Source organism: Leucoraja erinacea, chromosome 28 (assembly GCF_028641065.1).
Source record: "Leucoraja erinacea ecotype New England chromosome 28, Leri_hhj_1, whole genome shotgun sequence".
NCBI classification, from domain to species: domain Eukaryota; kingdom Metazoa; phylum Chordata; class Chondrichthyes; order Rajiformes; family Rajidae; genus Leucoraja; species Leucoraja erinaceus.
In genome coordinates, this window is record NC_073404.1 from 31,555,988 (window position 1) to 31,581,633 (window position 25,646).

General features: G+C 51.2%; 1 protein-coding gene across 1 annotated transcript; it reads left to right on the forward strand.

Annotated features, from left to right (window-relative positions):
• Window positions 1-4,239: 4,239 nt before the first annotated feature.
• LOC129710882 (trafficking regulator of GLUT4 1-like) lies at window positions 4,240-23,646 on the forward strand. Its single transcript, XM_055658181.1, has 3 exons — window positions 4,240-4,792; window positions 12,278-12,410; window positions 23,161-23,646. The coding sequence occupies exons 1-3, from the start codon at window positions 4,382-4,384 to the stop codon at window positions 23,169-23,171; spliced, it is 555 nt and encodes a 184-aa protein (XP_055514156.1). The 5' UTR covers window positions 4,240-4,381; the 3' UTR covers window positions 23,172-23,646.
• The last annotated feature ends 2,000 nt before the right edge of the window (window positions 23,647-25,646 follow it).

A 25,646-nucleotide genomic window follows, 5' to 3' on the forward strand; every position in this document is an offset into this window, starting at 1 on the left:
AACAATCTTCCTGCATCTAGCCTGTCCAACCCCTTAAGAATTTTGTAAGTTTCTATAAGGTTCCTTGACGGATATGTGACTTTTCCGTATCGTATCTCCATCTACACTGCGGCCTAACATCGAGGAGCTGGCGGTCCCTTTGTCTGGGATCGACTTCGGGAGCTCCAACCCCAGGAGCATCAACCACCTCGATCGCGGGAATTTCGATGGCCGGTTGCGGGAACTTTGCTTGCCCCGACTGCGGGTGATAATTCGTTATTCCCTTCCATCGCAGTAAATGTTTATGTAACTGTATGGCCAATCAAATTCCTTGTGGGTTTTTACATACTTGGCTAATAAATTAATTACAATACAATATAATAAAATACAATGGCGGTGCTGGCTCGAAGGGCCGAATGGCCTACATCTGCACCTAATTTTCTATGTTTCTACCCGGAGTAAACCAGCAGGATTACAGGGAGAACATGCAAACTCCACATGGACAGCACCCATAGTGGGATTGAACCCGGGTCTCTGGCGCTGCAAAGCAGCAACTCTACCGCTGCGCCTCTAAGCTAGGATGGGAGTGTCTCTTTAATTCTAGGCACTGCGCATTTGTCCAAACCTTGCTCTGATTTTTGTATCTCATTAAATTAATCTCACTAAATGCTTTTATTCTAAATAGAATACAGGAAAATGACAAAGGTCAGTACAGGCGATTTATGTATGTACCCGAACTCATCAATTTAAAAAGAAAAACTTAAACTCATAATTAAACATTGAAGCCTTCTAAACATCGATCCAATTTGCCGCTGGGAGAGTGGGTGGAGGCAGTGCAGCCTTTAACAAGGTTCATTTACTTCCTAATGGCTTGGAGTAATTTGCTTTTTGCAGAACACGAGAAGGTGCCAATTTCATGGCCGGCACAAGCCTGGTGCAGGAAGGACAGACTTACTCACACACTCCCAGCCTACTGACACCAGCCACACAGGAGGCTTTGGGTACATTAGCCTTCCCTCAGTCAGGGAACTGAGTATAGAAAAAGACGCAAAGTGCTGGAGTAACTCAGCGGGTCAGGCAGCATCTGTGGAGAACATGGATAGGTGACGTTTCACAGAGTGCTGGAGTAACTCAGCGGGTCAGGCAGCATCTGTGGAGAACATGGATAGGTGACGTTTCACATAGTGCAGAATGCAATACTGGAGGCCAAGTCAATGGATATTTTTTAAGGTGGCGATTGATAGATTCGTGATTAGTGCAGGTGTCAGGGGTTATGGGGAGAAGGCAGGAGAATGGGGTTCGGAGGGAGAGATAGATCAGCCATGAGTGGGGGGGAGGGGGTCGGGGGAGGGGGGGTGTGTGGGGGAGTGTGTGGGGGAGTGTGTGGGGGAGTGTGTGGGTGTGTGTGGGGGGGGGGTGTGGGAGTGTGTGGGGGGGGGGGGTGTGTGGGAGTGTGTGTGGGGGAGTGTGTGGGGGAGTGTGTGGGGGAGTGTGTGGGGGGGTGGGGGAGGGGGGTGGGGGGGGGATGTTGCGAATGTGGAATGTGGAATATAAGGGGATTGATGTAAATGGGTACTGGGTGGTTGGTGTGCGACATGGTCCACAGAACCTGTCGATGCTGCATTACTCTAAGATTCTATTGAAGATAGACACAAAATGCTGGAGTATCTCAGAGGGACAGGCAGTATCACTGGAGGACAAGGAATGGGTGACATTTCGGGTCAAGACCCTTCCTCAGATTGATGTTAGGAGAGAGTGAGGTGCATAGATAAGGAAGTGTAAGGTGTGAAAACATGACAAATGGAATGGAGATCAAGGAAAATGTAGAGGAGATCATCGTTCCATCTGTGAAGACAATTCACCTGGTTAGGCACAGACTGATTTTCTCCTCTCCAGGCAGTGAGCCAGAGAGATGGGGGGAGATCTTTGAATGAATAATGCTTATATACAAGGTACCCACAGACTTACCGTCACCAACATCAAAGCTAATTCATCAGTATCTGGAATTGCTTTTATTACTGGAAACTTCATTAAAATTAAGAAGCTCGTGAAGCCATTTCACGATAATAGAATCTTCGTGGCCTTGTGTGGTGAGCAAGTGCAAGAATCCATGGGGCACTCGACTGGAAACGTAGAGAACAATCCTACTGTCTATCCTGAGCCAGAGAGCTGCACAATATGGATACAACATGATCCCCCCGTTGTTATCAGACTAGTTTGGTGGTCGAGTTGCGGGCTCACAGCGCCAGAGACCCAGATCCTATCCCAACCACGGGTGCTGTCTGAACGGAGTTTGCACGTTCTCCCCGTGACCTGCGTGGGTTTTCCCTGAGATCTTTGGTTTCGCCCCACACTCCAAGGACGTGCAGGTTTGTAGGTTGGTTGGCTGTAGATGTACCTCGTCGCTAGTGTGTGTAGGATAGTGTTAGTGTGCGGGGAACGCTGGTCGCTGCTGGACGCCTGAACCGACCTGATCTCCCAGTTGCTGAACCCTCCCCATTCACACACTGACCTTTCTGTCTGAGGTCTCCTCCATTTTCAGAGTGAGGCCAAACCCAAATTTGGAGGAACAGCGCCTCATATTTCGCATGGGCAGTGGAATGAACATTGACACCTCTAACTTCAAGTAACCCCGACATTCCCTGGGGATGGGAAAGGTTTAGAGGGACACGGGCCAAACGCGGACAGGTGGGGCTAGAGGGGGGCATCATGGTCGAGTTGGGCCGAAGGGCCTGTTTCCCCGATGCAGACTTGATGGTTCTAAAACTACAACCCTGCGCATTAACCTTGAACAGAGACGGGTCGGATAGACACCAAATCCTGGAGTAACTCAGCGAGACAGGGGAGAGGGAACTGGGGACCCTTCCTCGAGCTGAAACGTCACCCACTCCTCTCTCGCTTTTGTGTCTATCTTCGGTGTAAAAGCTGCACCTGCAGTTCCTGCCGACCACGAGTGAGGGGGGGGGGGGGGGGGGGGGGGGACTCGGGGGGGGGGGGGTGAGGGGGGGGGGGAGGGTGGGGGGGGGGGGGGGGGTGAGGGGGGGGGGGGGGGGGGGGGGGGGGGGTGGGGGGAGGGGGGGGGGGGGGGGGGGGGGGGGGGGGGGGGGGGGGGGGGGGGGGGGGAGGGGGGGGGGGGGGGGGGGGGGGGGGAGGGGGGGGGGGGGAGGGGGGGGGGGGGGGGGGGGGGGGGGGGGGGAGGGGGGGGGGGAGGGGAGGGGGGGGTGGGGGGGGGGGGGGGTGGGGGGAAAGGGGGGGGGCGGCGGTGGGGGGGGGGGGGTGGGGGGGGGGAGGGGAGGGGGGGGATGGGGGGGGGGGTGGGGACAGGGGCCAAACGGGGGGTGGGGGGGGGAGGGGGGCATCAGGGGGGGAGTTGGGCCGAAGGGCTGCCCCACGGGTGGTTTGAGGCGCACAAATACACTGGCGGTTAGTGTGAACAGAGACCGGTTTTAACGAGGCCGCTCTCCTGAATACACCAGGCGGGTCGTAATATCGATCGTGGCTCTAATGGTCAGCGGTGCTATGGAATAATGTAGCGAGCAATCAGAGCGCGGCTGCCGGGGGTAAAGGCGCTGCCTCCGCGGGGAGACAGGGGGGGGGGTGAGGGGAGGGGGGAGAGAGGGGGGAGGGGGAGAGGGGCGAGGGTGGGGGGGGGGGGGGGGGGGGGGGCGGCGAGGGAGAGAGGGGGGAGAGGGGGGTTAGGGGCGGTTAAAGAGGGGGAGAGAGAGGGGGGCGAGGGGGGAGGGGCAGAGGGGCCCCAGAGAGGGGGCGCAGAGAGGGGCGAGGAGGGAGAGGGGGGGAGAGAGAGGGCGAGGGGGGAGAGGGAGCGGTGCTAGAGAGGCGGGTAGAGGGGGAGAGGAGAGGGGGGGGTAGGGGCTTGCCTCCGGAGGAGAGGGGGCGTAGAGAGGGGGAGAGAGAGAGAGGGGCGAGGGAGGGGAGAGGGGGAGAGAGGGGGGAGAGAGAGAGAGAGGGGGAGAGAAGGAGAGAGAGGGGGGGGGAGAGGGGGAGAGAGGGGCGAGGGAGAGGGGGAGGGGGAGAGGGGGGGGGGGAGAGGGGGGAGGGGAGGGGGAGAGAGAGGGGAGTGGGAGAGAGAGGGGCGAGGGGTTCCAGGGGGCGAGGGGGAGAGTGGTGCAGAGAGTGCAGCGTTCCAGGGAGGGAGTGGCAGGGGAGTGGCGGGGGGCGGGTTACAGATGAGAATATCACGGGGGGGGGAGTATTACTGGGCGAGAGGGGAGTGTCACAGAGACAGAGAGTGTTGGGGAGAGTTGGGGAGAGAGGAGGGTCAGAGGCAGGGAGCGGCCACCGTGAGTGTGTTCAGCTGCCAGAGGCTGCAGTCTGTCCCGCATTGAGCTGACATTGCCTCCCTTGTGGCCCGGGGATGAGCGAGTAGCGGCAGGAGCTACTGATGGAGAAAGGCGTGGACGTGGATGCGGGGCTGAAGCTGGGACCGGCGGCGGGGGTCGGGCCGCCCACAGACGGGCAGGAGATGGAGAAACTGTTGGTGAGCGCATCGGACGGCAGTTTGGAGAACGGGCTGGTCAAGTCCCGCTCCTTCTCTGCCGCCTTGCCCGGCGACAAGGGTCAAGAGGCGGCGGCGCCCAATGGCCACAGCCTGCGCTGTCTCTCCACTGAGTCTGTCACCCAGCTGGGAGTCCCCCCGTCGCCATCCCGGGTCAGTGTGGGTCGTCTCTCCTCCACCTGCACCGCCAGCGGCCGCGAACAGAGTCGCCCCCGGGACTATCTCATTCTGGCCATTATCAGCTGCTTCTGCCCCATGTGGCCCATCAACATTGTGGCCCTTGTGTACTCCATCATGGTGAGGGGGGGGTGGGGGGGTGGGGGGGGGGGGGGGGGGGGGGGGGGGGGAGAGGGAAGGATAAAGGTGGAATGGTGCCATCCAAAGTTCCGAGGCGGCACGGTGGTGCAGCGGGTAGAGCTGCTGCCTCACGGCGCCAGAGACCCGGGTTCCATCCCGACCACGGGTGCTGTCTGTACGGAGTTTGCACGTTCTCCCCGTGACCTGCGTGGGTTTTCTCCGGGTGCTCCGGTTTCATCCCACACTACAAAGACGTGCAGGTTTGTGGGTTAATTGGCTCGGTGTAAATGTAAATTGTCCCCTAGTGTGTGTGGGATAGTATTCGTGTGCGGGGTTCGCTGGGCCGAAGGGTCTGTTTCCGCGCTGTATCTCTAAAGTGAACTAAACGAACTAAAACAGTATGTAAAATTCTGAGAGGTGTAGACAGGGTAGACAGCCAGAACCTTCCCCCCCCCCCCCCCCCCAGGAACGAAGTGTCAAATAATAGAGGGGGGGGGGGGGCATGAATGGGGCAAAGTTTAAAGGAGATGTTTAAATCGGGATACTGATTCTGGATGATCAGCTATGATCATATTGAATGGCGGTGCTGGCTCGAAGGGCCGAATGGCCTCCTCCTGCACCTATTTTTCCTATGTTTCTATGTGCGGGGCAGGTTCTTTTTACAAAGTGGATGCCTGGAACTCGCTGCCGGGGGTGGGGGTGGTGTTTAAGAGGCTTTTGGACAGACACATGGATGTGCAGGGAGTGGATCACGCGCGGGCAGGGAAGATTAGTTTATTGGCATCATGTACGGCACGGACATTGTGGGCCGAAGGGCCTGTTCCTATTCTCAAGATAGCCCATTGTTATTCTGGTCCATTGCTGGCTGTGGACAAGGCGATAACAAAGCAACTCCGCGCCTCCGGCAGCATCTGTGGAGAGACTGCGGTCGAGACCCTTCTTCACAAGGAGACCTCAAGAATGGCCACCAACCTAAAACGTCACCAATTCCTTCTCTCCAGAGATTCCGCCTGTCCCGCTGAGTTACTCCAGCACTTTGTGTCTGTCACCGGTGTAAACACGCATCTGCAGTTCCTTCCCACTCAGGGAAAGCAGATCAATTAAAAATTAAATGCAACGATCGATAATTTTTCCATTAATATTCCCAAAGTTGGGAACATTCTGACGTAAAACTCCCAGTCCAACATATGTCTGAAGAAGGTTCTCGAACCGAAACGTTACCTATCCATGTTCTCCACAGATGCTGCCTGACCCGCTGAGTTACTCCAGCACTCTGTGAAACGTCACCTATCCATGTTCTCCACAGATGCTGCCTGACCCGCAGAGTTACTCCAGCACTCTGTGTTGCTTTTAATAAACAGAGCTGTCACGTTGGAGGCGGCGGCGCTGGGAACAGCCACACAAAGCAGTGTTCGGTGTCCTGGTGCATTGCAGTTCCCTGTCAGCGTGAGCCCGGGGTCGCCGTGAGCTGTCACCAGACATTTGGTAAAACCGAGATTTGCCAGAGATGATGATATTGGGGCTAGGACAGTTGGCCCGCAGAGAGTATTCCGATGATTCAAGGAACGGCAGATGCAGGACAAGGTGCAGGAGTAACTCAGCGGGTCAGGCAACCTAACTGGGGGACATGGAGAGGTGATGTTACGGGTCGGGACTCTTCCCCAGACAGTATTTTGAGGAGCATTTTAAAGGCGTGGCCCGGGGAGGGGGGTAACCAACAACTGTCAGCTGGAGAATGACCAGCAGGTCGGATGCATGAATGGGCGAGACGCTAAGGAACTGTAATATTCTGGGAGGGTCGCGGGGCTGCAGTCGGGGAGAGATGAATCAAGCAAGGGTGTGAATCAAATAACAGGCGCTGTTTCTCAGCCGGGGGAACCGTAGATCAGCCAACACTCACGGCGGTTGTACACAAGGCGATGTAACATTGACAGGCCGGTTATGGGTGGCCGCGGCTTCTGGAGGTTGGAGTAAACCAGACCTCCCAGAGACGTGATTAAACAGTCAAACCAGAGGAAGATGGTCTCGACCCGAAACGTCACCTATCCACGTTCTCCACAGATGCTGCCTGACCCGCTGAGTTACTCCAGCACTCTGTGAAACGTCACCTATCCATGTTCTCCACAGATGCTGCCTGACCCGCTGAGTTACTCCAGCACTCCGTGAAACGTCACCTATCCATGTTCTCCACAGATGCTGCCTGACCCGCTGAGTTACTCCAGCACTCTGTGAAACGTCACCTATCCATGTTCTCCACAGATGCTGCCTGACCCGCTGAGTTACTCCAGCACTCTGTGTCTAGCTTCGATTTCAACCAGCATCTGCAGCTATATTTAAGAGGGAGTTAGATGTGGCCCTTGTGGCTAAGGGGATCAGGGGGTATGGAGAGAAGGCAGGTACGGGATACTGAGTTGGATGATCAGCCATGATCATATTGAATGGCGGTGCTGGCTCGAAGGGCCGAATGGCCTACTCCTGCACCTAATTTCTATGTTTCTATGTTCCCTCCTACATATATTAGCGGGGCTGCATGACTATTTTAACATCCCCTTCTGGACAAGTTTAATGGATGATTTATGTTACAATTTTTAACTACTAATATTGAATAATATTAAGAAAAGTTTAAAGGACTTCTACATGTCTGCAAGATTTGTACAAACCTTCCCCAACAAACAGCCCATTCATTTCCTTTGAAGATTAATGTCGTGACAAATATTTGCTGTATTTGAGAGATTGCGGATTCTGCAATATTATGGACTGTTCACCTTCATTTATTGGAGAGAGACTCAAAACGCTGGAGTAACTCAGCGGGACAGGCAGCATCTGTGGAGAGAAGGAATAGGTGATGTTTCGGGTCGAGACCCTTCTTCAGACTCTTCATCTATTGAAACAGCGTTTGAACCAAACCCGGAGTAACAGCCCGGCCCGATGCTCGGTCAGAATCGAAATCGCGGTGGTTCATTTGAAAATAACTTCAAGCAGGTTCAACGATGGGCAACGTGCCTCTACACACACACACACACACACAACACACACACACACACACACACACACACACACACACACACACACACACACACACACACACACACACACACACACACACACACACACACACACACACACACACACACACATACACACACATACACACACACACACCACACACACACACACACACACACACACACACACACACATACACACACACACACACACACACACACACACACACACACACACACACACACACACACACACACACACACAACACGAGGCGGCTCCAGTCTCATTCTCCACCGCCTGTCCTTCCAACCCGTGTAGGAAGGAACTGCAGATGCTAGTTTACACCGAAGCTAGACACAAAGTACTGGAGTAACTCAGCGGGTCAGGCAGCATCTGTGGAGAACATGGATAGGTGACGTTTCGGGTCGAGACCTTTCTTCAGACAGAGTCAGGGGAAAGGGAAACAAGAGAGATAGAATGTGGTGTACATAGATGCATACAGTGGATACAAAGACAATAGGTGCAGGAGGAGGCCATTCGGCCCATTGGACCAGCACTGCCATTCACTGTGATCATGGCTGATCTCCCCTCATCCCCCGACTCCGCCAGTGATATAGAGAGATAGAACAACGGAAATACATGCAAAGTAAGACACGGACTGTAGAAGGGTCTCGACCTGAAACGTCACCCGTTCCTTCTCTCCAGAGACGCTGCCTGTCCCGCTGAGTTACTCCAGCATTTTGTGTCTATCTTCGGTTTAAACCAGTATCTGCAGTTCCTTCCAACACAAGACACAGCCTATCCGCTGTCACACACAATGCAGCCGCCTCGCCTCCTGTGTCCAATCTGGCTGCCTCGCCGCTGCTGTTTACCGGATATCTATCACTGGGTAAATATTTGGAAATGTTTGGAAGAGCATCTCATTGAATTTTTTGTCAATGTCGGCCAGTTGCTTACAAAGGCAGCGTTGTCACTCGCTGTTCAATACACGGTGGTAATTTCGATCAGCCGCGGGTTTCCAGTGGCTGTGGGAAGGAACTGCAGATGCTGGTTTAAGCCGGACAGACACAACATGCTGTACATGTTCTACACACAATGTCCTACACACACTGGGGCCAAACAAACCATTCTACATTGTCTGATGAAGGGTCTCGACCTGAAACTTCACCCATTCCTTCTCTCCAGAGACGCCGCCTGTCCCGCGGAGTTACTCCAGCATTTTTGTCCACCTTCGATTTAAATCAGCATCTGCAGTTCCTTCCTACACATCCATTCTTGATTAGTCATGCGGGTGTCAGAGGTTACTGGGAGAAGGCAGGAGAATGGGGTTAGGAGGAAGAGATAGATCTCCATGATGGAATGGCGGAGTAGACTTGATGGGCCGAATGGCCTAATTCTACTTTCCCTTATGACCTCGGGCTCCCTCTTTGGGACGGATCCGATGCAGGGCTTCCCATTGGTCAGTCCCAACCCGGACAACCAGCGACCCGACCCCCCCATCACTGAGGCACAAAAGATGCAGATGCTGGAATCCAGAGGCAAACACAGAGTGCTGCCGACACTTCACGCTGCGATAGAACTTGTAGAGCAGCACGGCGGTAGAGTCGTTGCCTCACAGCGCCCGAGACCCGGGTTCCATCCTGACTACGGGTTCTGTCTGTACGGAGTTTGCACGTTCTCCCCGAGACCTGCGTGGGTTTTCTCCGGGTGCTCCGGTTTTCTTCCCAACCTCCAAAGACGTGCAGGTTTACAGGTTCATTGGCTTGGTAAGTGTACACATTGGGGTGGGTGTTGGGGGCTGGGTGTTGGGGGGCTGGGTGTTGGGGGTGAGGGGAGCCAGTCTACCCCACGACTTTGATAGCCCCAGGAAAGCAGGATGTCATGTGGCGTTCTGTACGGCACCTTGTTCGCCTTGAATGGTTTTCTCCGGGTGGCCCAGAGTTTGTGTTTAATCTGAGCTCCTTGAGTGGATATAATGAGGCCGGTATGGGTATTAGCTACAACTTAATCTAGGGGACAATTTACAGAGGGCCGATTAACCTACAAACCCGCACGTCTCTGGGATGCGAATCCGGAGCACCCGGAGGAAACCCACGCGGTCACGGGTGAATGTACAAACTGCGTACAGACAGCACCCGAGGCCAGGATCGAACCTGGGTCTCTGGCACCGTGGGACAGCAACTCTACCCGCTGCGACACTCTGCTGCTCTTGTGTTTTGAAGAATATTAGCATCTGCGGTTTTTCTGTGTCTCCAACCCTTCTTTAGGCGGGCAGCAAACTGCAATTAAACCCTTCTGCCAACTAACAGAGTGGCCACCACTTAAGTTGCTGCTTCATCCAACAGAACCGTTGACACGGATCTCGTCTGAGCCATAATAATTTGCAAGGAAGCGCAAAACTGAAAGCAGAGCACTTGGTTGAAGTGAAATTACCGTGATGAATGTTTATTGATCCACAGCAATAACCGGTTGCATCATTCAGAATCTAATTAATCTCTAACGGAACACAGTAAGCCTTCGCCAAACTCGCCCCACCCTATCTATGCTGGGACCAGTGGCTGTTCCCCTCTGTGTCCGCCTTCTACAAACCCCCCCCCCCCCCCCCCACACACACACACACACACACACACACACACACACACACACACACACACGCTGAAGAAGGGTCTCGACCCGAAACGTCGCCTGTTCCTTCTCTCCAGAGATGCTGCCTGACCCGCTGAGTTTCTCCAGCATTTTGTTGTCTACTTGTAATACTAACTGCTCCTTTGGCACGGTGTCTAGAGTAATGGAAACTAACGAGATCACCCATTAAGTGGTGATTGGACAGAAGGCATTTGGTTGACAGAGTGCTGGAGTAACTCAGCGGGACGGGCGGCATCTTTGGAGAGAAGGAATGGGTGACGATTCAGGTCCAGACCTTACTTCAGGCTGATGGGGGGGGGGGGGGGGGGGGGGGGGGGGGACATTGAGATATGGAGGGGTAAGGGGACAAAGGGGTTAATTGTTGGCTGAGGACAAGTGACAATGGGGCGACAATCAGTAACATTTGATCAGGGCGACAGTGAAACTAGTTGGAGAACTAGGGTGGGGGAGTTCCCAATAGCCAGATAACACTCTCCAAATTGAATGAATGAATGAATAGGTTTATTGGCCAAGTATTCACATACAAGGAATTTGCCTCGGTGCTCCGCCCGCAAGTGACAACATGACATACAGTGAGTTTATTGTGGAGCCACAATAAACTGCAGATGCTGGAATCTTGAGCAAAGTACAGAGTGCTGGAGGAACTCAGCGGATCAGGCAGCTTCTATGGAGGAATGGACAAACAATGTTTTGGGTTGGGACCCTTCTTCAATGGGGATCTTCGAGGCCCGACCCGAAATGCCACCTGTCCACAGATCGCCTCCACAGCCGCTGCCTGTCCCGCTGAGTTACTCCAGCATTTTGCGTCTACAGTATATTCGGTGTAAGCCAGCACCTGCAGTTCTATCCCACATTATAATAGTCTGGTGAACAGGCAGTACCTTGAAGAGGACATCACAACACCTGTGAGGTGTCCTTGTTATTCCTGCCACTAAGTAGCAGAGATTCTCAGAAATAAATCACCTACTAGTCTTGTCGCTGGTTTGGAAAACTGTTATAATAATGTGCAGTGTGTGGGAAGGAACTGCAGATGCTGGTTTACACCGAAAACAGACACAAAGTGCTGGAGTAACTCAGCGGGACAGGCAGCATCGCCGGAGAGAAGGAATGGGTGACGTTTCAGGTCGAGACCCTTCTACAGATGTGTTTTATAACCAATTATTCCTGTTTCCAATTCTTTACAAGTTTGTACAACAATACAATGTCTGTGAAAATAACATGAAGATATCCATCTGCAAGTTGATTTCAATTGATTCCTTTAGTTTAATCCTGCAGCGATTTAATGTCTAAGTGGTTGTTTGAATCCACACTCAGCTGTTAAAGTAAACGTTATTCCCTTTATTATGTGTCTGTACACTGTAGACTACTCGATTATAATCATCTATAATCTTTCCGCTGACTAGATGCCAGGCAACAAAAAAAAGCTGTTCATTGTCCCTCAATACACGTGACAATCATAAACTGAACGAAACTAAACTAAAGGCTGTCACGGTGGCGCAGCGGGTAGAGCTACTGCCTCACAGCGCCAGAGACACGGGTTCCATCATGACTACGGGTGCTGTCTGTGCGGAGTTTGCACGTTCTCCACGGGACCGCGTGGGTTTGCTCCGGGTGCTCCGGTTTCCCCCCACACTCCAAAACGTGCATGTTTGTAGGTTAATTGACCGGTAAATATTGTAAGTTGTTCCCAGTGTGTGTAGGATAGTGTTAGTGTCCTGGGTGATCGCTGGTTGGCGCGGACCTGATGGGCCGAAGGGCCTGTTTCTAGGCTGAACTAAATGTCAGCATTTTTTTTGAAAAGCCTAATGTGTGTTTTTATTTATTCGCCAACAGTCCAGAAACAGTTTACAACAAGGTGACACTGATGGAGCCAGGAGGCTTGGACATTTGGCCCGGTTACTGAGTATCATCGCAATAGTGCTTGGAGCTCTCATTATCATCACCTACTGTGTGGTGAACTATGCAGGTAAGGGTGGCCACAATGTACTCTTTATATCTCTTTACTTTCGTTTAGAGATATAGCGCGGAAACAGGCCCTTCGGCCCACCGAGTCTGTGCCGACCAGCGATCCCCGCACACTAGCACTGTCCTACACACACTAAGAACATTTACATTTCTACCAACCCAATTTACCTACAAATCTGCACGTGGGAGGAAACCGGAGATCCCGGAGAAAACCCACGCGGTCACGGGGAGAACATACAAACTCTGCACATACAGCATCCGTGGTCAGGATTGAACCCGGGTCTCTGGCGCCGTGAGGCAGCAACTCTACCGCTGTGTCACTTTGTGGAGTCAAAGATGATCATTCTAAATCTTAGACCCCAAAGCAAAAGAAAAACAAGTCAAACACTGGGTTGTGTTGGTTAACAACAGCGCGGCAACTTCATTCTGAATTCCACACCTGCAAGCAAATATCTCTCGTTACAGACTCAAAACGCTGGAGTAACTCAGCGGGACAGGCAGCATCTCTGGAGAGAAGGAATAGGTGACGATTCGGGTCGAGACCCTTCTTCAGACTGAAAAAACGTCACCCATTCTTTCTCTCCAGAGATGCTGCCCGTCCCGCTGAGTTACTCCAGCGTTTTGTGTCTACCTTCGTTTTAAACCAGCATCTACAGTTCTTCCCCACACATATCTGTCGTTACATCTGCAGTTTGTGCATTTATCAAGTTAATGAATAAATAGTTCTCTGCTGGTGATTGTGGCGGATGGATGGCGGCTTCTGATAGAAGCGGCTGCAAACATTGGTTGACGGGGCTCGTCAGCAGTTGATACTAAGGCAAGATTCAGTGAATAGAGTTTCCATTTGCTGGAGTGTGTCAGCTTGGATGATTTCCAAACTGCAATGGGCATCTCATTACACAGAGACATCTTGGCTCGTTCATTCTTCCCACTTGCTGCATTTTACAGCTAGCTAAAGGTTGCTTTGTCAGCCTTGGTCAGTGGAGAAACAGAACAGCACCCGACCCCAAATGTCACCCGTCCTTTTTCTATGGAGATGGTGCCTGAACCAATGAGTTACTCCAGCACATTGTGTCTATAGTTGTATCCACGACCGATGTGATCTGTGGAGACAGTGGCTTCATTAACGTGGTTGGCTACACACAAGCAAATAAAACATGTAACATTCGTCCCCCCGACGGCTTTCACAGTTAATGGCGTGAAGACATCCGTGTGGGAAATACTGCAGCTATCAACTCCCTATCCTCCACTCAGTCCGCCTAGACCTACCTGATCTCCCGGTCGCTAAACACTTTAACTCCCCCTCCCATTCCCACACTGACCTGTCCTCCATTGTCAGAGTGAGGCCCCAACACAAACACGAACATCTCCTCTTATTTCGCTTGGGCAACTTACACCCCTGCGGTATGAATATTTACTTCTCTGAGTTCAAGTAACCCCCCCTTACCCCCTCTCCCCACCCCCCCCCCCCCTCCCGCCTTGTCCTCCCACCAACCTCCGTCCTCCTCATTACATTATACATTGTCTGCCTCGTTGTCACCTTCCCCTAGATAACAATGATCTGCATCCTCGTTGATGTCTCGTTTTCACACCTGACCCTTCCATATCTCAGTGTCTCCCCCTCCCCTGCCTGTCTGAAGAAGGGTCTCGACCCGAAATGTCACCCATTCCTTCTCTGGGAGGTCATGTTGCAGTTGTATAAGACGTTGGTGAGACTGCATTTAGAATATTGTGTTCAGTTCTGGGCACCATGTTATAGGAAAGATATTGTCAAGCTTGAAAGGGTTCAGAGAAGATTTACGAGGATGTTGCCAGGACTAGAGGGTGTGAGCTATAGGGAGAGGTTGAGCAGGCTGGGTCTCTATTCCATGGAGTACAGGAGGATGAGGGGTGATCTTATAGAGGTGTACAAAATCATGAGAGGAATAGATCAGGTAGATGCACAGAGTCTCTTGCCCAGAGTGGGGGAATCGAGGACCAGAGGACACGGGATCAAGGTGAAGGGGAAACGATTTAATAGGAATCCGAGGGGTAACTTTTTCACACAAAGGGTGATGGGTGTATGGAACAAGCTGCCAGAGGAGGTAGTTGAGGCTGGGACTATCCCAATGTTTAAGAAACAGTTAGACAGGTACATGGATTGGACAGGGTTGGAGGGATATGGACCAAGTGCAGGCGGGTGAGGTGAATGTAGCTGGGACGGTGTGGGCAAGTTGGGCCAAAAGGCCAGTTTCCATGCTGTATCACTCTATGACTCTGTGACTTGAGAGATGTTGCCTGTCCCAGCATTCTGTGTCCATGTTCAGGCCAGGAGGCCAGTGACACCTGTAAGTACAGGTGATGGAGCATGAGGCAAGGACAAAGCAGTGGGAGCTTGGTCTGGGATATACCTGGGCAGCACAGTGGCGCAGCGGGTAGAGCTGCTGTCTCACAGCGCCAGAGAGTCGGGTTCGATCCTGACTACGGCTGCTGTCTATGTGGAGTCTGTACTTTCTCCCCGTGACCTGCGTGGATTTTCTCCGAGATTTTCGGTTACCTCCCACTCTCCAAAGAAGTGCAGGTTTGTTGGTTAATTGTCCCTGGGGTGTTCGTGTACAGGGATCTCTGGTCTGGTCGATGGGCCGAAGGGCCTGTTTCCGCGCTGTATTTCTAAACTAAACTGAACTAAACTCAGCGGGTCAGGCAGCATCTCTGGAGACAAGGAATAGAAACATAGAAACATAGACAATAGGTTCAGGAGTTGCCATTCGGCCTTTCGAGCCTGCACCGCCATTCAATATGATCATGGCCGATGGTCCAAAATTAGTAACCCGTTCCTGCTTCCCCCCCCCCCCCCCCCATATCCCTTGGTTCCTTTAGCCTGAAGAACTAAATCTAACTCTCTTGAATACACGACAATGGGTTTTGGGTCGGACCATCTGCTCAGTGTAGTGCAATTCACCTGTTCTGCATAGTGCATGCAAAATAAACTTAGCATAGGAAGCCAGGAAGTGAAAATCAATAAACTGTTAATGCTGGGAATATAAAAGCAAATAGAGAAGACTAGAAGCTTTCAGCAGATCTAGCAGCACCAGAACTGTAGAGGAACTCAGCACATTAAGCAGCATCTGTGGAAGGAGGAACTGCAGATGCTGCTTCACACCAAAGATGAGTTTAGTTTATTGTCACGTGTGCCGAGGTACAGGGAAAAGCTTTTGTTGTGTGCTAACCAGTCAGCGGAAAGACAATACATGATTACAATCGGGGCGTCCACAGTGTACAGATACAGGATAAAGGGAATAAAGTGAATAGCATTTTGTGTCGGATAAAGTTCAGTAAAGTCTGGTCAAAGATAGTCCAAGGGTTTTATGGGCTTTACAGACACAGAGTGCTGGAGTAACTCAGCAGGTCAGGCAGCATCTGTGGAGAACATGGATAGGTGATGTTTCACAGAGTGCTGGAGTAACTCAGCGGGTCAGGCAGCATCTGTGGAGAACATGGATAGGTGACGTTTCACAGAGTGCTGGAGTAACTCAGCGGGTCAGGCAGCATCTATGGAGCTAAGGAAATAGGCAACGTTTCGGGCCGAAAACCCGTAAGGGTTTCGGCCCGAAACGTTGCCTATTTCCAGAAGAATTTCGTCCCGAAAAGTTGCCTATTTCCAGAAGAATTTCGTCCCGAAAAGTTGCCTATTTCCTTAGCTCCATAGATGCTGCTGCACCATAACTCAGCGGGTCAGGCAGCATCTGTGGAGAACATGGATAGGTGACGTTTCACAGAGTGCTGGAGTAAATCAGCGGGTCAGGCAGCATCTGTGGAGAACATGGATGGGTGACGTTTCGGGTCGGGACCCTTGAGGGAGGGGACTGGACGGTGGGAAACGGCAGGGCCGGCAACAGATGACCAAGGAAGGGTGGAGCCCACAATGGTCCATTGTTGGCTGGGGAAGAGATGATAACGATGGGATACAGGGATGCAAACAGTTGAACCAGGGTGGGGGGAGGGGGGGAGGGGGGGGGGGGGGAGAGGGTGGGGGGGGGAGGGGGGGGGGGGGGGGGGGAGGGGGGGGGGGGGGGGAGGGGGTGTGGGGGGGGGGGGGGGGGGGGGGGGGAATGCAGGGGTCACTTAGAATGAGATAAATGAAGGCCCAGTGATGTATGTGGGGGCGCCTGTGGAGAGTGGACAGACCGGCGGGTCAGGTTAGGACCCTTCTTCAGCCTCTCCCTGCTCCACATTGCGGAGCTTCCAGCACTTTCCGCCCTGCGTTGCAGGAACCTGGATCGCTGCCATTTCACTGTCTCCCCTTCAACCGGGAGACAAATCTTCATCCCTGGCCCTGAAACCAATTTACTTGGATGGATTTTTATGCCTTTTGTTTTTAATTATGGCCGGTGAGTTATAAAATGCATTTTATATTTTGCCCATTTTCTGGAGAATTATAGCGTCAGGCAGTGCCATGGAACAGAGCATCAGTCTGTCCCTGACTCAGCTGGTGCTGCTCCAAGCAGCATTACAATTAATCCCACACTGCGGACTTTCCCTGTCAGCCCAACATTCCTCTCGCTTTTCACAATGTTGCCAAGTCCTTTGTCAACATCTCAGAGTTGTTTCCCCCGCGTCGCCCCTCCCCCCCACCCCCCTACCCTCACCCCCCCCCTCCCTCCCCCCCCCACCCCCCTACACTCACCCCCCCCCCCCCTCACTCCCTCCCCCCTCCTCCCCCCCCACCCCCACTGGAGTGTTGACCAACAAGCCCTGGCCCGGCTGCCGAAGCGCCCGACACTTGACTGGGATTCTCTTCACCGCTCAGTCACACAAGAGACAGCCGTTGTCAAACCCTCCACCCAGGGACTCAGAGCCACCACTTCCCATCTCATCTGCAGGAGGGAATGCTGCCAACCGTTAAAGCAGTTTCTCCCATTAGCGTTTTTATAACCTCATACATATTCCACTTAAGATGATTTTTTAATTATATTTCAACTAATGGCATCTAATGTTGGAGACGGCACATCCAACCCCAGAGACCTGGTTTGGCACCAGAACTAATTCAACACCTACCTATAGATGCACAAAATGTTTCCTGTTTTGCTAATTGGCCAAAGTGAGATTTTAATAACCTTGTCTGGCATTTCACAGAAAGCAGTGCATGCCCTTTCTCTCTCTCTATCTCCCCTCCCCCTGTGTCTCCCCTCCCTCTGTCTCTCCCCTCACTGACTCCCTCGAACATCAACTAAGGAATGCAGACCTTGAGCAAAGCACAAAGTGCTGGAGGAACTCAGTGGGTCCGACAGCATCTGTGGAGGGAATGGTCAGGCGATGTTTCGGATCGAGATCCTATTTCAGATTCTTATTCTCGTCTGATACCATGATGTAGAATGAATCTTATTTGTGATCACACCGAGTTCCCTGTGTGTAATTAGTAATGCTGTCGCCTTCATTGTTTTGCTGGTTCCAAACTGACCTCCCCTCCAGTGAAGGGTCTACAGATACTTTAGAGATACAGCGCTGAAACAGGCCCTTCGGCCCACCAGGTCCGCACTAACCAGCGATCTCCGCACACTAGCCCTGTCCTACACACTAGGGACAATTTACAAGTTTACCGAAGGCAATCAACCTACAAACCTGCAACCAAAGATCTCGGAGAAAACCCACGCGGTCACGGGGAGAATGTACAAACTCTGTACAGACAGCGCCCGTAGTCGGGATCGAACCCGCTGCGCCACCGTGGCCGCCCTATTAGTGAAGGAGATCGTGTTATACACACGACTGATGCTGGCTTTCTGAGTCAGCTCTTTGTTCAGTTATCTGAATGTAAATTCCACAACATCTTGGGTGGGAATAAGTCTGTGTCACAGATTACAGAATATAGTTCTCACCAACGTAGAGCATCAGTTCCACAGACAAAGTCCAATGTCCGCAATGGGGTCGAGGTGAATCGGACAGTACCCTAGCTTATGGAAGGGCCGTTCAGAAACCTGATCACAGAGGGGAAGAAGCTGTTCCTGAGTCTGGTGGTGCACGATTTCAAGCTTCCGCACCTTCTGCCAGATGGGAGCGGGGAGAAGAGGGAATGACCGGGGTGGGACAGGGACAAGTCATTGATGATGTTGGCCGCTTACCCAAGGCAGCGTGCAGTGTAGATGGAGTGGATGGTGGGGAGTGTGGTGTGTGTGATGGACTGGGCTATATCTACAATGGTGGGGAGTGTGGTGTGTGTGGGACATAGAAACATAGAAACATAGAAATTAGGTGCAGGAGTAGGCCATTCGGCCCTTCGAGCCTGCACCGCCATTCAATATGATCATGGCTGATCATCCAACTCAGTATCCCGTACCTGCCTTCTCTCCATACCCCCTGATCCCCTTAGCCACAAGGGCCACATCTAACTCCCTCTTAAATATAGCCAATGAACTGGCCTCAACTACCCTCTGTGGCAGAGAGTTCCAGAGATTCACCACTCTCTGCGTGAAAAAAAAAGTTCTTCTCATCTCGGTTTTAAAGGATTTCCCTTATCCTTAAGCTGTGACCCCTTGTCCTGGACTTCCCTAACATCGGGAACAATCTTCCTGCATCTAGCCTGTCCAACCCCTTAAGAATTTTGTAAGTTTCTATAAGATCCCCTCTCAATCTTCTAAATTCTAGAGAGTATAAACCAAGTCTATCCAGTCTTTCTTCATAAGACAGTCCTGACATCCCAGGAATCAGTCTGGTGAACCGTCTCTGCACTCCCTCTATGGCAATAATGTCCTTCCTCAGATTTGGAGACCAAAAACTGTATGCAATACTCCAGGTGTGGTCTCACCAAGACCCTGTACAACTGCAGTAGAACCTCTCTGCTCCTATACTCAAATCCTTTTGCAATGAAAGCTAACATACCATTCGCTGTCTTTACTGCCTGCTGCACCTGCATGCCTACCTTCAATGACTGGTGTACCATGACACCCAGGTCTCGCTGCATCTCCCCCTTTCCCAATCGGCCACCATTTAGATAATAGGCTGCTTTCCTGTTTTTGCCACCAAAATGGATAACCTCACATTTATCCACATTATACTGCATCTGCCAAACATTTGCCCACTCACCCAGCCTATCCAAGTCACCTTGCAGTCTCCTAGCATCCTCCTCACAGCTAACACTGCCCCCCAGCTTAGTGTCATCCGCAAACTTGGAGATATTGCCTTCAATTCCCTCATCCAGATCATTAATATATATTGTAAATAGCTGGGGTCCCAGTACTGAGCCTTGGGGTACCCCACTAGTCACTGCCTGCCATTGTGAAAAGGACCCGTTTACTCCTACTCTTTGCTTCCTGTTTGCCAGCCAGTTCTCTATCCACATCAATACTGAACCCCCAATGCCTTGTGCTTTAAGTTTGTATACTAATTTCTTATGTGGGACCTTGTCGAAAGCCTTCTGGAAGTCCAGATACACCACATCCACTGGTTCTCCCCTATCCACGCTACTAGTTACATCCTCGAAAAATTCTATAAGATTCGTCAGACATGATTTACCTTTCGTAAATCCATGCTGACTTTGTCCAATGATTTCACCACTTTCCAAATGTGCTGCTATCCCATCTTTAATAACTGATTCTAGCAGTTTCCCCACTACCGATGTTAGACTAACTGGTCTGTAATTCCCCATTTTCTCTCTCCCTCCCTTCTTAAAAAGTGGGGTTACGTTTGCTACCCGCCAATCTTCAGGAACTACTCCAGAATCTAAAGAGTTTTGAAAGATTATTACTAATGCATCCACTATTTCTGGAGCTACTTCCTTAAGTACTCTGGGATGCAGCCTATCTGGCCCTGGGGATTTATCGGTCTTTAATCCATTCAATTTACGCAACACCACTTCCCGGCTAACCTGGATTTCACTCAATTCCTCCAACTCCTTTGACCCGCGGTCCCCTGCTATTTCCGGCAAATTATTTATGTCTTCCTTAGTGAAGACGGAACCAAAGTAGTTATTCAATTTGTCTGCCATATCCTTGTTCCCCATGATCAACTCCCCTGTTTCTGACTGCAAGGGACCTACATTTGTTTTAACTAATCTCTTTCTTTTCACATATCTATAAAAACTTTTGCAGTCAGTTTTTATGTTCCCTGCCAGTTTTCTTTCATAATCTATTTTTCCTTTCCTAATTAAGCCCTTTGTCCTCCTCTGCTGGTCTTTGAATTTCTCCCAGTCCTCCGGTATGCTGCTTTTTTCTGGCTAATTTGTACGCATCATCCTTTGCTTTGATACTATCCCTGATTTCCCTTGTTATCCAAGGATGCACTACCTTCCCTGATTTATTCTTTTGCCAAACTGGGATGAACAATTTTTGTAGTTCATCCATGCAGTCTTTAAATGTCTTCCATTGCATATCCACCGTCAACCCTTTTAGAATTAATTGCCAGTCAATCTTGGCCAATTCACGTCTCATACCCTCAAAGTTACCTTTCTTTAAGTTCAGAACCATTGTTTCTGAATTAACAATGTCACTCTCCATCCTAATGAAGAACTCAACCATATTATGGTCACTCTTGCCCAAGGGGGCACATACAACAAGATTGCTAACTAACCCTTCCTCATTACTCAATACCCAGTCTAAAATAGCCTGCTCTCTCGTTGGTTCCTCTACATGTTGATTTAGATAACTATCCCGCATACATTCCAAGAAATCCTCTTCCTCAGCACCCCTGCCAATTTGATTCACCCAATCTATATGTAGATTGAAGTCACCCATTATAACCGTTTTGCCTTTGTCGCACGCATTTCTAATTTCCTGTTTGATACCATCTCCAACTTCACTACTACTGTTAGGTGGCCTGTACACAACACCCACCAGCGTTTTCTGCCCCTTAGTGTTTTGCAGCTCTACCCATACCGATTCCACATCCTCCAAACTAATGTCCTTCCTTTCCATTGCATTAATCCCCTCTCTAATCAGTAACGCTACCCCACCTCCTTTTCCTTTCTGTCTATCCCTCCTGAATATTGAATATCCCTGGATGTTCAGCTCCCAGCCTTGGTCACCCTGGAGCCATGTCTCCGTGATCCCAACTATATCATAGTCATTAATAGCTATCTGCACATTCAACTCATCCACCTTATTACGAATGCTCCTTGCATTGAGACACAAAGCCTTCAGGCTTGTTTTTACAACACTCTTACCCCTTATACAATTATGTTGAAAAGTGGCCCTTTTTGATTTTTTCCCTGGTTTTGTCTGCCTGCCGCTTTTACTTTTCACCTTGCTACCTATTTCTTCTACCTTCATTTTACACCCTTCGGTCTCTACGCTCACACATTTAAGAAACCCTTTCCCTTTAACTCCATCCTCCACTGTCCCATTCAACACCCCACCCCCCTTATTCAGCTTAAAGCCACCCGTGTAGCAGTGGCAAACCTGCCTGCCAGAATGCTGGTCCCACACCTGTTAAGATGCAATCCGTCCCTTTTGTACAGTTCCCCCTTACCCCAAAACAGATCCCAGTGATCTAAGAATCTAAATCCCTGCCCCGTGCACCAGTTCCTCAGCCACACGTTCAGGTCCCATATCTCCCTGTTCCTGCTCTTGCCAGCACGAGGAACTGGAAGCAAACCAGAGATAACAACCCTGGAGGTCCTGCTTTTCAGCATTTTTCCGAGCTCTCTAAAGTCACGCTGCAGAATATTCATCCCCTTCTTTCCGACATCGTTTGTGCCGACATGCACTACCACTTCCGGATGTTCACCTTCCCCCTTGAGGATTTTCTGCACTCTGTCCGTGACATCCTGGATCCTGGCATCGGGAAGGCAGCACACCATCCTCGCATCTCGTCTGTTGCCGCAGAAACCCCTGTCCGTACCTCTCACGATGGAGTCTCCCACTACAATGGCCTTGCCTGCCTTAGGCCTTTTTGGTTTTGGCTCAACAGCCCTATTCGCATCACAGGCCAGTCCGCCGCTCACGTCTTCTGTCCCGACAGCTTCTAAGCGGATGAACCTGTTTACAAGAGGTACATCACCCGGGGACGTTGGCATTCCATGCTTCCCTCCCTTACTCACTGTCTCCCACCTTCTCTCTTCCAGTACCTCAGGTGTAACAATCGTACTGTAGGACTTGTCGAGGAACGACTCTGTTTCTCGTACGAACCGGAGGTCATCCACTTGCTTCTCCAGTTCCCCAACACGGCCCTTCAGGAGCTCTACCTGGATGCACTTTTCGCATTTGTAGCAGCCAGAGGCACCAGCGGTGTCCTTGACCTCCCACATACTGGGCTACATCTACAATGGTGGGGAGTGTGGTGTGTGTGTGGGACTGGGCTACATCTACAATGGTGGGGAGTGTTGTGTGTGTGGGGACTGGGCTACATCTACAATGGTGGGGAGTGTGGTGTGTGATGGGACTGGGCCACATCTACAATGGTGGGGAGTGTGGTGTGTGTGTGGGACTGGGCTACATCTACAATGGTGGACTGGGCTACATCTACAATGGTGGGGAGTGTGGTGTGTGTGGGACTGGGCTACATCTACAATGGTGGAGTTTGGGCTACATCTACAACTCTCTCCAGTTTTTTCACCATGCATCCCGCCAGTCTGCTTTCTACAATGCATCTGTAAAGGGGTGTAAGGGTGATTGGAGATGTGCCGAATGTCCTTGGTCTCTACGGCTAGTCGAGGTTTTCCTGTGTGTCATTAAGGATGCCCCAGAGCAGGCATTATACTACAGCTAATGTCACTGGAATGAAGGATTGTCCACAGTGTAGTTGGAATATATTTGATTAACCTGCCCTTTTATTTCTTGCAGTGGGCATGTAGATGACCTGCAGACCACAGGGGATCATGGGCTGAATTCCTAGACTGACTGAATGAAGGGAAGTCACCTTTTTAACCAAGTCCAAGACAAGATGGCGGGTGTGACCAGGACAATGTACATCATCCAGTTCCGTGTAACCAGGACTGGAGACTTTCCGTTGTCAAAGCTAAGCGGCCAATTGCAGGTAGATGGCTGGGCGAGAAGGCCAGTGACAAGACCCTGTGCTGGGACGTACACTTGCATGCTCCTCAACGCACAGACCTCTGGCACCGACCGTTACTGCACAAACCTGTCATCTTTGTACAAACAGCGACTGTCCGTCCAGCTGAGACCTGCCAGCAGTAACGTGTCGATGATACAAGGGAAGGAAAGGAAACAGAGAACGCAACTCAGGACGGCACCAGAGGTTGGGCAAATTGCAGCATTTTGTACTTTTGATGAACAAACGTGACTATAAGCATGTGGAGAGTGAAAATATTATAGAGATATCTGTGCGTGTGGATGTAGTGTTGGTGATATTTGATGTTGTATTATCCTTGTTTATGTGTCTGTGTTCACCAAATTAACAAATGTTGTCCCCATCCCATTCCCACACTAACCCTTCTGTTCTGGGCCTCCTCCACTGTCAGTGAGGCTAAATGCAAATTGCTTGGGCAGCTTACACCCCGGCATTCCTCCTCTCTCCATCCCTCCCCCACCCAAGTCACACCAGCTTCTCGTTCTCACCCAACAAACAGCTAACAGTGGCCTGGCTCCTTTATCATTGTTACATTTCTGCATATCTTTCATTCATCTGTTCTATATCTCCCTACATCATTGTCTATATCTCTTGTTTCCCTTTCCCCTGACTCTCAGCATGAAGAAGAATCTCGACCTGAAACGTTACCATTCCTTCTGTCAGGAGAGGCTGCCTGACCCGCTGAGTTACTCCAGCATTTTTCGTCTTTCTTCGATTTCTACCAGCATCTGCAGTTCCTTCTTACACAAATGTTGTCCAAATATTTCATACCTTTTCCTTCCATTATTGCAAAATGACGGCTTGTTCTGGGGAAGTAATCCCTGATTGCAGCACCAAAACTGGCCTGGCAACTCATATTTTGATTAAATTCATAATTGCAATTCAAGGATCTTATTGATCAAAAAATAATTCTTCCTCATTTTAAAAGGAAGCATTTTTTTTGGAAGCTGAGAAACGACTGTCAGTGGAGTCTGTGTTTCTGCCCAGTCCACGATACTTAGAGGCTGGTGCAAGAGTTGAGGAGCCGGGAGAGGAAAAAGTTAAATATATCCTCATTAATTGTAAAATCCCAACTAAATTCCCATAAACCCATCGTCAGGCAAATACGTTGAGTTGAGCGCGGAGTTTACAATCTGTGTCTTTCCATCATTGACGACATATTAAATGCAGCAACGTTTGGAAGGACCTTAGTTATTGTAATGTATTACAACTGGTCTCCAAGTCGGTGCAAAATTGCCCTGTCCATTAATTCGTGATGTCCCCATCCCCTTGTGTGGAGCAGTGGGTGGGGGGGGGGGGGGGGAGAGGGTAGTGGGGTAGTGGAGGAGGGGGAGGGATAGGGTGGGGGATAGTGGAGGAGAGAGTGGGGGATGGAGGGAGGAGGGAGTGAGGGGAGTGAGGGAGGAGGGAGGGAGGGAGGGAGGGGGGAGTGAGAGGGAGTGAGGGAGTGAGGGGGTGGGGGGGGAGTGAGGGAGTGAGGGAGTTAGGGAGTGGTGGAGGGTGTGGGGGAGGGGAGTGAGGGGGAGGGAGTGAGGGGGGTGAGGGGGGAGGGGGTGGTGGAGGGTGTGGGGGAGGGAGTGAAGAAGTTGAGGGTGGTGCTGCCTCTCGCTGCAGTGTGGGTCACCAAACCCAGATGACCACTGCTGGACGAGGGGTGACCACTCACTAGCAACTGATGCCAATTGTGAGCTGATGTCCTCACCCATTCTACCGGATGGTCAGCAGCTAGAAGTGAGATTGCCTGACTTACTCTGGGCTCTCAAGAGCCTCGGCTACAACCCTGCCCGCTCCTTTCTACATCCCCACACAGACCCCCCCGTGTACAAGGCTTGTTTGCCCTACGGTGAGACTGACATAACGCTGTATTGGTGCTGTAGGTATTGGCCGTTGCACGGTTCATAGTTTCTAGGAGCAGAATTAGGCCATTCGGCCCATCAAGTCTACTCCGCCATTCAATCATGGCTGATCTATCTCTCCCTCCTAACCCCATTCGCCCCATAAACCCCGACACCCGCACTAATCAAGAATCTATCAATCTCCGCCTTATAAATATCCATAGACAGCCGTCTGTGGCAATGAATCCCACAGATTCACCACCCTCTGACTAAAGAAATTCCTCCTCATCTCCTTTCTAAAGGAACGTCCTTTAATTCTGAGGCCGTGCCCTCTGGTCCTAGACTCTCCCACTAGTGGAAACATCCTGTCCACATCCACTCTATCCAGGCCAGTTTGGTGGGCC